The sequence below is a fragment of the Trichoplax adhaerens genome, genomic scaffold (assembly GCF_000150275.1).
Source record: "Trichoplax adhaerens TRIADscaffold_92 genomic scaffold, whole genome shotgun sequence".
Taxonomy (NCBI): Eukaryota; Metazoa; Placozoa; class Uniplacotomia; order Trichoplacea; family Trichoplacidae; genus Trichoplax; species Trichoplax adhaerens.
In genome coordinates, this window is record NW_002061028.1 from 6,637 (window position 1) to 17,322 (window position 10,686).

The window sequence follows — 10,686 nt, forward strand, 5'->3', positions numbered from 1 at the left end:
TATTCATCATTTCTTAAATGCAGCTCGGGTTTATTTTAATTATTCATTATACAAATATAATCACTTTTAAACATTTAATCTTTTAGCTGTTCATACTTTTATACATTAAACCTTTTATATGGTTGCATTTTCTTCTTTACACTTAATCTATTAGTGTCTAATTCCCCAAATCTAGCTCCGAGAAGTATCATTTTAATTATTCATCATATAAAAGTGATTACTTTTAAACATTTTGCCTTTTAAGTGCATGAACTTTTTAAGGTTAAATGTCTTTACTTTTAAAAGTATATGTACTATAATGGTCAATAAAAAAGTCTGAATATGATTATTTCTCTTTTAAATCAAAAAGGTGGGGTAGGTAAAACTACTTTGTCTATAAACATCGCAGGAGCTCTATCAGAAGAAGGTAATAAAGTTTTATTAATTGATGCAGATCCACAAGGAAGCGCATTAGACTGGGCAACTAAAAGAAAAGCTGATTTGATTTTTAATTCTATAGCTATTAATAAACCCATAATACATAAGGAAATAAATGCTTTTGTTAAAGCTTATGATCACATCATTATAGATGGACCACCTAGAGTTTATGATGTTGCAAGATCAGCAATAGCAGCAAGCAATCTGATTTTAATTCCTGTTCAAACATCTCCGTATGATGTATGGGCAGCATCTGAAATTGTAGATCAAATTAAAGAAGTAGCAGAACCTCTTTCAGAAATAAGAAAAATTAAGAGAGCTTTTTTAATAAATAGAAAAATAAAAAATACTGCTATTGGTAGAGATGTAGCTGAATCACTAAGTAGTTATAACATAGATGTTCTTAATACTCATATACATTCAAGAATCATTTATGCTGAATCAGCAGCAGTAGGTTTATGTGTGCATGAATCTGAAAACGACCAAGCAAAAACTGAAATAAAATGCCTTGTTAAAGAAATTTTAACAAAATATGACAGGTAGTTTATGGCAAAAAAGATAATAATAGATCAAAAACCTAGTATTAAAAGTACTGATATGATAGATCAGTGGGTTGAGAGTGGATCAATAAATAAAATTAAAAATGATGATAAATCAAGGAAACAGAAGAAAATAACGATTTCTGTAAGCGAAGAATTGCACAAAAAAATAAAGTTATATTGTGCTCATAATGATATAAAAATCAAAGACCAAATTATAGAAATCTTAGAAAAAGAATTCCCATAATATATATCAAAGTGTAACTATTATATTTATTTGTATAATTTATATACAAAAGTGAAAAAAGGTTTGACTTTCTTTATATCAAGGTGTAATGATTCTTATATATAATATTTAAACTATATATGACTATATCATCTAATAAAAAAAGAATCTTAGTTTCTTTACCTATAGAGGTTTTGGATAAAATTGACTTTCATATCAAAAAAGAACACATAACCAGAACTAAATGGTTTGTTGATGCCGCATACGATAAAATAGCTAAAGATAATAAGAGACGAGTAGATGAAATAGTAAATAAAAAATAAAAAAGCGAAGTACTATACTCCGCCTTAATTCGCTAGATTAAGTATACATCAATATGATGTATTATGCAAGGGTATATTGTACTTTTTTTAAAAAAGGAGAGTAATATTATGCCCATAGAAAGGGGATTAGACCCACACATTAATCATGCCTCTGAAAATAGTAAAAATTACATTAATTTTTTTACCTATTCAGAATATAAAAAAGAACAAACTAAATATTCATACTTTAAATTAGAAAAAGTATTCGGAACAAGGAAAGCTAATTTTATCAATAAATTAAAATATTGGTTAAGCAAATGTGGTAGAAATATCAATGGTATATCAGGCAAGTGGATATATAACCCCACTCATGAATGGGCAAATCAACTTAATTGTTCCACTTCTACAATTAAAAGATTAATTAAATCATTAGAAGAACAGGGTATTATATTATCCAAAAAAGTAAATGCTAAAAGATACAATCAAACTAAATGGTATAGCTTAAATTTTAATTTACTTAATAATATGTTAACTTCCCAAGATATCAAAGATAATACTGTTAAAAATAAATGGACCAATCGATTAGTTCAAAATGAACCAATCATTATAAGTAACAATAGAAATAACTATACAAATACTTCTTCTAAAAAGTTTAAAAATAACTACTCAGATTCTAAAGAAGAAGAAATTAATTTTTCTAATGTTTTAAAAGAAAGAACAGCTCAAAAAACAAAATTAACAACTAATGAAACAAAGCTTGTAGAACAAATGGTATATTTGTGGAATAAAGTTTTTATCTACAGCCGTAACCCAATTAAAGCTTATATATCAAAAAGTAATAAAAAGGCATTAGTTGATGTTTTAAATAATCATTTTGAAGGAGATTTAGATAAATGGAGAGAGTACGCACTTGCAGTAAATAGTAGTCAGTTTCTGATGGGAGAGAAGGAAACAAAAAAAAATTTTAGAGCGATATTTTCATGGTTAATAAAAGAAGAAACGTTAGAGAAGATCATGAATAATGAATATGGGATAGGGGATAGAGAATTAGATATGAATAATATATCGAAAAATATAGAAGAGAAAAAAGAAGAAGTAGTTAATAAAATGGATAAAAAGATATCAGAATATATGAAAATAAAAATAAATGATAAAAAAGAAAGAGAAGAATTTATAGAATATGTTAAAAGCGCAAGTATTACAGAAGATGATAGATATGGAATATTAAAAAACATAATAAAACAAGTGCCAAAAAATTATATATTAGAGAGAGAAGAATATAAGGAAATAAAAGAGAATTTGTATGAAAGTTATGTAATGAAAAAACATTTGAGTATTACAAAAATAGAAGTAAGAGAAAAAATAAGAAATAAAATTAAAAAAATAATTGAAAATAAAGAAAACAGCCACAAATTATTAGAAGAATTAGATAAAAAGGTAAAAGAAATAGAAATTTTAGAATTAAATAAGTGTTATTAAAAGGTAGAGTTCATCAGGAGCACTTGCATCATTTATGTTGACAGTACCTAATGAGTATGGAGAACCAAAGTATAGTGCTAGAGAAGTTTCAGAATTTATAACGTATTGGCATAATTTAATAATAGATTATGAAAAAACAGGTTTTAAAACAAATGAGTTAGGATATAAAACTTTATTACAAGTATATGATAAAATATTTGAATCAAAAAATTTAGAAACAGCAGTTAAATCAGTGTATGGTTATAGTATCAAATATAAAACACAAGGAGAAGAACTTAAATTATATAGTTGGTCGAGTGTAGGAGAATCAGCTAATAGGTATGCAGTCCGGATAGGTGTAATTTTCAGTCAATGCGTATTGGATGCACAATGTGAAATATTCGTATGTATTGGAGAGTCTGTCATATAATTTGTGTAAAAAGTGAACCCGGTATAGGGTAAAATAACATAAATAAAGGAGACAAAATGACAGAAAAATACAAAAATCAAATAGATGAAAAACTGATAGATCAGTTAATATCACAAATAGATCCGCAAGATCTCATAAAAAAAGACGAAATATTCTCAGTAATGAAGAAGAAGCTAGTAGAAAGAGCATTAGAAGCAGAAATGAATCATGAATTGGGATATAGTAAACATGATCGAGGAGATAAAGAAAGTTATAATAGAAAGAACGGTAATTATGAAAAAACAATCATAGATAATGAGGGAAGCAAAATAAGAATAAATGTACCAAGAGATAGAGAAGGAGAATATGAGCCACAGTTAATACCGAAGGGATTAAGGAGATTTGAGGGATTTGATGATCAAGTCATATCATTATATGCAAGAGGTATGACAATGGCTGAGATACAAGGACATATGAAAGATTTATATAAAACAGAAGTCTCAAAAGAATTAATCTCAACAATTACGGATGAAGTAATAGATGAGGTAAATAAATGGCAAAACAGATATTTAGATAGCGTATATCCGATATTATATTTAGATTGTATACATGTAAAGGCCAGAGATAATCATACTATAATAAATAAAGCAGTATATTTAGCTATTGGAGTAAATATAGAAGGAAAAAAAGAATTACTAGGAATATGGATAAGTAAAACAGAAGGAGCTAAGTTCTGGATGCAGGTAGTAACAGAATTAAAAAATAGAGGAGTAGAAAAGATATATGTAGCGTGTGTAGATGGATTAAAAGGTTTTAGTGATGCAACCAATAGTATATTTCCAGATACAACAGTGCAGTTATGCATAGTTCATATGATTAGGAATTCAGTAAAATATGTATCTTATAAAGATTTAAAAGAAGTAACGACAGATTTAAAAAGAATATATACTGCAACAAATGAAGAAGAGGCATCATTAGAATTAGAAAGTCTTGCGGAAAAGTGGGATAAAAAATATCCAGTTATTGCAGATATCTGGAAAAGAAATTGGACTGGGATAATCCCATTTTTTGTATTTCCAGAAGAAATTAGAAAAGCCATTTATACCACAAATGTTATTGAATCGGCAAATCGCCAAATCAGGAAAATTATCAAAAATAAGGGTGTTTTTCCAGATGATAAATCTATCCAGAAAATTGTATATTTGACACTTAGAAATGCTTCCAAAAATGGACCATGCCAATTAAAAATTGGCCTCTGACTTTAAACCAATTTGAAATTTTATGTGGAGATACAAGATATGATTTAGTTGTAAAAAATTATTAAATACACAAACTATATGATTGACTCATCTCTTGAGGTAAAATTTCTGCCAAGCTCCTGTTTTATAGTATGGAAGCAAGATTCAGCAACTGCGGTATCAAGACAATTTGCTTTCCTTGAAAGACTTTGTGTCACCTCTAAATTTCTTAAAACTTTTTTAAGATCATTAGATGTATATTGTGAACCTCTATCAGAATGAAACATCAATCCTTTTTGTGGCTTTCTCTGCCAATAGGCCTTTAAAAATGTGTATAGGACTAATTCGTTATTAATTCTATCACTACATTCCCAGCCAACTATTCTTCTAGAAAAAAGATCTATGATAATGCATAAATAAACCCATCCTTGTTTCGTTTTGATGTAGGTGATATCAGATACCCATACCTTATTAGGAGCATTTGTAACAAAGTTTCTATTCAATACATTATCTATATTAACAGCCTTTTTAGCTGCTTTTGTTGTAACTTTAAATTTAATTCTTCTTTTAGAAAAAATATTATTTTCCCTCATCAGCCTGGCTACTTTTTTATGATTTATATCCTCCATGTTTTCTTTGAGTTCCACATGCACCCTACGATACCCATATGTCATTCTTGATGATTTATGAATATTTTTTATTTATTTTATAGTAGGCTTTTGCTCTCTCTTACAACTTTTTTCTTAAATGCAGCTCGGGTTATTTTAACTTCAAATGCTTGATCTTGAATTAAAAAATCTACTTCATATCCTTCTTTTGTTCTCCAATAAGAAATATTATCTAATTTTTAGTTAAATTTTTATAGGCTATTAATTCTAAAAATATATAATGCTCAAATGCTTTACCAGTATCCACCCCAATCATTTCATTAAATTTATATCTCTTTAAATAATTAGCTATGCCTGTATCAAATAAGTAGAATTTAGGAGTTTCAGTAATAATCTGGCGCTTAACCTTTTTTCTAAACGGGTATAAACTATATCCTAGATACATATCTTCCATTATTTCGAAATATGTACGAACAGTTTTAGCATCTACTCCGCATTAGAGCGCAGATTTGGACTGAAAAGATTCATAACAAGATCAAAAAGACCAAGAAAATGCAGTAATTAGTCAAATACCTGAGTCCACAATTGTGGTTATTGAAAAAATAAGAAGAGAAAATCCAACATATGGTAAAGCTAAGATAGCTGTTATACTTTGTAAAAAATGCTCCATTTAAAGTTTCTTCTACACAAGTTGATGGTGGTCCTGAATTTATGGCTGAATTTGAACAAGCTTGCGCTGATTTAGATATAACATTGTTTGTTTTGAAAAAACCTAAATATAATGGTGGCTTTGAGCATTCAAACAGAATATTTAGAGAAGAATTCTATGCCAGAAACGACCTTCTCGCAGATTCTATAGGAGCCTTCAAGGTTGAACTAAAATCTGCCGTTTTCAAGTATAATTCCTATAGACCTCCTTACTACTTTTGAATATATTAAAAGGCGTAATGACTTTGTTCATTAGTTAAATATGTTATGAACTTGCACAAAATAAATAATCAGTTGTAATACAAATAAAAGTGTGATAACTTTTAAATTAGGGTTAATAAAAAATTAAGTAAAGAATATGATTATAACAAATTTAAATCAAGATAATAGTTGCCATGTTAATGGTTTTGAAAGTTTATTAAAAAGAGCAGTTGATTGTACAGATCAGAGTTGTTCTAGTGGAGCTTACTTTGTAGAGCAAAATGATGGACAAGCTCTATATAATCTAGGCACTACTATTGGAGGGCCTCAAACAACGGTGCAGATGGGCAAGACAACTGAATGGAGTGAGAGTCGATACGCAATACTGATCGCAAAAGGTAACTATACAATGAATGGTTACTTTAAATTAGGATATTATACTCAAGTAGCTGGTGTTAGTGATAATAGTGATTCTGTTATATTATCTCCTGGTATAAATGTCTTAAATAATTGTGTTAAAGCTTTTAATGCTGATGGGAGTCAAAATTCTAGATGTTATGCTCCTGGTGGACTTGATAATTTTTGGCGCAGTTTATCGGATTTGAAGATGAACATAGCTAATGATCCGGTATTACGTTTTGCTGTATCTCAAGCATCGCCAATTAGGGATATCAATATTGAAGGGAGTGCGGGCATATTAATGTGTGATTGGAATACAGACATAGGGTGTGGTTATACTAGTGGTGGCTTTATTGATAAGATGAAAGCATCAAGCATTGGGTTTGGCTCTCAACAACAATTTTATATATCAAATTCTCAATCTAATCAATTAATAGCTGGAGCTTGGAACATACTGTCTAATAATAATAATGTAGATAGCATAACGGGAGCGGGTGATGTTAATGTACAAAATAGATGGCCTGGATATCCATTTACAAAGATTGATGATACTACAATGACTCGATTTCAAAAGCCTAAATTAGTAAAAGATGGAGATCAATGGCATGTACAATACGATTATAAGGCTAGTCCGATTAGTGATTTTATTGTGGTGCAACTCAATCAAAAAGAAGATCGAACAAAAATATCTTCATATGATGTTCATAATATTAATAATCAATTAATAAACAAAGTAGGTATGATAGTTATGCCAGGTATTTATGATCTTGATGATACACTGTATATACCTAACAATAAAATAGTATTAGGTATAGGTTTGCCGTCATTTGTTTGCCCACCTAATACTGGGAAGTGTATGATAACAGAAAGTGAGGGTATAAGAATAGCTGGATTAGTATTTGATTCGCCAGTGGCTAGTTCTTTAGACACAAATAGTGATGCTATAATTTTGAATATAGGAGAAGAGGGAAGTGGTATATCTACGAATCCTGTTGTATTACAGGATGTGTATTGTAGAATTGCACATATAAAACCAGAACAAATTGCTTCTTCCGCATATAGTTGTGTTAAGGTTAATGCAGATTATACAATTGGAGAAAATTTGTGGCTATGGAGAGCTGATCATGATGCGAAGTTTATAAATGTATTAGCAAATGCAGCTAAAGCTCCTTACGGATTAATAGTACATGGAAATAATGTAAAAATGTATGGTTTATTTGTAGAACATTTTCTAAATTACCAAACTGTTTGGTTTGGAAAAAATGGGCAAGTGAATTTTTATCAGTCTGAAATTCCTTATTACTTGCCAGAAGGAGGTATAACAAAATGTTCTTTACCTTATTCTGATTTGGTTGATGAGACTCCTGCTTGCGCCTCTTTGTATATTACTAAAAGTGCTACAGGATTTACTGCTAATGGTTTAGGTATATATTCTTATTTTCCCAATAAAAATGAAAGAGGCTCACAAGCAGGAGAAAAAGAATTTTATCAAGATACAATAAGAGCCAAGTCTGCAATTATAGTAGATGCAGAAAATGTTGTTTTGACTCATGGATTAACCCATTTCTTAGATGGAGATTTAAGTAGTGGAATTGATAACGTAATTCAGTATAAAAGCAATTTGTACTATCCGGAAAATAGTTATGTTAATGGAAGTACAAATAAAATAGGATATGCTTTTGATGAATTTCGCATTGATAGTGCTACAGTTAGTAGTAGTGATGAGCTATAGAAGTAGATAATAGCTTGAAGGGCAATAATGTTTTATTTTTGACTAACGCGCAAAGATAAAACATTATCTTTAGAGGGTATGTATTGCATGGTTATAATTATTTACAATAAAATTTTTAATAATTCCTTCCAATTCTGATAACTTGTATGTTTTCTTTTTTATTTTGAGTATGGATAATAGCTGTTGTTCCAAACTAAGAAAAAATCTCTCTATTTTACCTCTACCTCTTGGTTTTTCAACAATAGAATGAATTAAGTTAATCTTTAATTCTATACACGCTTGTTTGATATGATTTGAAGTAAAATCTGATCCGTGATCTGTATAAAGTATCTCTGGTATACCACAAATTGCCCATTCTTTATCCTGCTTATACCATATTGCTTGCCTCAATGCCAAGCCTGTTTGTAATGCTGACGGCCCTTCTATAAAAAGGGAAAACCCTGCTATTGCCCTACTAAAATCATCTATAACTATGGTTATCCATGGTCTCTTCTTTTGATTATCATAATCTATTACCTCTATATCAAGCATACTGTGATCAGTTTGCCATATATGATTGGGGTGCTCGCTTGTTTTTCGCATTATCATTTCGTATTTATCTTCATATACTTTATCACCGTTTTTTGCTAAAATCTTCAAATCATCTGGTATTGTTTTAACGATGCTTCTTATTGTAGAATATCCTACCTTATCAATTTTTGCTTAACACAATATTCATTAATTAGCCTAGTAATAGTGGCTATGCTCATGTTTTTCTTATTCAATGCTAAGCCTTCTATCCCATCTTTAAGTTTACTATTAATTGTTTTATAACTACCTGCATCTTTGCGCTTTTGCCTTGCTAACCCATCTAATCCATTAACTTTATAACTTTTTACCCATCTTTGTAATGTTCTTAAATTCACATTATCACATTATCTGGACTTTTGACAAATTGTGATAAATTTGCAACTATAACTGAAGAATAAAAATAATTTAATGAAAAAAGTCAAAAATATTGAAGAGCTAAAAAAATATTTCAATAATATTGAAAATCTTTTTTCCCTATGAAAAAAATTCATGCATTGATTTAATCTTTGCTTTAGCAACAAATTTTACATTAAAAGCAATGACAGTAGTTGAATTAAGCCTTAGTAGATTTTTTAAAAGAAAATATAGTAGCTTATATCGTGCTATTGGTGGTTATTTTACATCTCGCAAGAATAAAAAAAATAGAGAAGAAAAAAGAGCAGAAGCAAAGGAAAAAATAAAAAGTTTTTTGTTCGAGTCAGCAATAGAGGATACAGGGAATATACATACATTTGCAATAGATATTACTGGCAATATAAAAAAGCACTCAGCTAAATCAGAAGATAGAAGTTATATTCATTCAGGTTCTATTGGAGGAATGAGTATAGGGCATAATTACAGTGTTATAGCACTAAAAGAAGATTATGGTTGGATGCTTCCAGTGACAATAGATAGAGTGCCACATAGTGAGAATAAATATGATTTTAGTGTGATTCAAGCTGAATCTGTATTAGATAAAGTGCCTCAAGGCGATATATCTATAATAGTTGGAGATTCTGCATATTCATGTAATAAATTCATATATAAGCTTAGTAAGAGAGCTAATGTAGCAGTCATCACAAGAATGAGGGTAAATAAGGCAATATATGAAAAATATGAAGATAAAAAAGAAGTTCTGGGAGAAAAGAAAAATATGGCAATAAATATTTGCTTAACAAACCTGATTTACTACCTGATCCAGACTACACAGAAAGAATTTGAGNAGGGCGATTCAAAAGATTAAGTTATCATTATTTAAGGGTTATATATGCCGAGGGAATAAGGATTGTACGATGTCAGAATACCAATAAATTTATTAGGGTGAAGTCTTAAGGAAAATGGAGAGAAAAAATATGATAGAGATTTATGGATTGGAGTTGCAGGTAAAGTTCGAGATAAAATAACAACTTTGGACGCCTTTAAAGAATATTCTGATAGATTTGATATTGAGCATTATTTTAAATTTTCCAAATCAAAACTGTTGATGGATAAAATGCAATCATCTGATTCAAAAAAAGATGAAGATTTTATGTTGATGACAGCAATAGCTTATCACGTATTATGTAAAAGTTCTGATTTGCTAAATGAAATTAATGTTAGAGCTTGGGAAAATAAAAAAAGAATAAACTCCAAATCACCATCTAATATATTTAGAGCTGCAGCTATTAGTGATGTTTTTGATCAAGTATATACAGGTGAAATTAAAAAAAGAGGCATACCAGATGAGAGAAGTATAAGAAAAAGTTTTACATCAAAGAAAAATCAACCTATCATGCGCAAGTCTAGAGACCCCACAAAAGTGCAAGTAGAAATAAAGTCGAGTTTTGGAAAGATGCCTATTATTTCAAAAACCTCAATAAATACACAGCAAGAATCTAAGGAGAATTTTAGAAAGAAAATT

General features: G+C 29.4%; 4 protein-coding genes across 4 annotated transcripts; all 4 read left to right on the forward strand.

Moving 5' to 3' along the window:
- Window positions 1–321: 321 nt before the first annotated feature.
- TRIADDRAFT_62510 (uncharacterized protein) lies at window positions 322–1,203 on the forward strand (the record flags this gene model as incomplete). The annotated part of the gene is made up of 2 exons (XM_002118439.1): window positions 322–956; window positions 1,077–1,203. 2 exons carry the CDS (start codon window positions 322–324, stop codon window positions 1,201–1,203), a joined length of 762 nt encoding a protein of 253 aa, XP_002118475.1.
- A 410-nt stretch (window positions 1,204–1,613) lies between these two features.
- On the forward strand, window positions 1,614–3,124 carry TRIADDRAFT_62511 (uncharacterized protein; the record flags this gene model as incomplete). Its single annotated transcript, XM_002118440.1, has 2 exons — window positions 1,614–2,921; window positions 3,089–3,124. 2 exons carry the CDS (start codon window positions 1,614–1,616, stop codon window positions 3,122–3,124), a joined length of 1,344 nt encoding a protein of 447 aa, XP_002118476.1.
- Window positions 3,125–6,263: 3,139 nt separating this feature from the next.
- On the forward strand, window positions 6,264–8,237 carry TRIADDRAFT_62513 (uncharacterized protein; the record flags this gene model as incomplete). The annotated part of the gene is made up of 1 exon (XM_002118441.1): window positions 6,264–8,237. One exon carries the CDS (start codon window positions 6,264–6,266, stop codon window positions 8,235–8,237), a length of 1,974 nt encoding a protein of 657 aa, XP_002118477.1.
- Window positions 8,238–9,345: 1,108 nt separating this feature from the next.
- On the forward strand, window positions 9,346–10,029 carry TRIADDRAFT_62514 (uncharacterized protein; the record flags this gene model as incomplete). Its single annotated transcript, XM_002118442.1, has 1 exon — window positions 9,346–10,029. One exon carries the CDS (start codon window positions 9,346–9,348, stop codon window positions 10,027–10,029), a length of 684 nt encoding a protein of 227 aa, XP_002118478.1.
- Window positions 10,030–10,686: the final 657 nt, after the last annotated feature.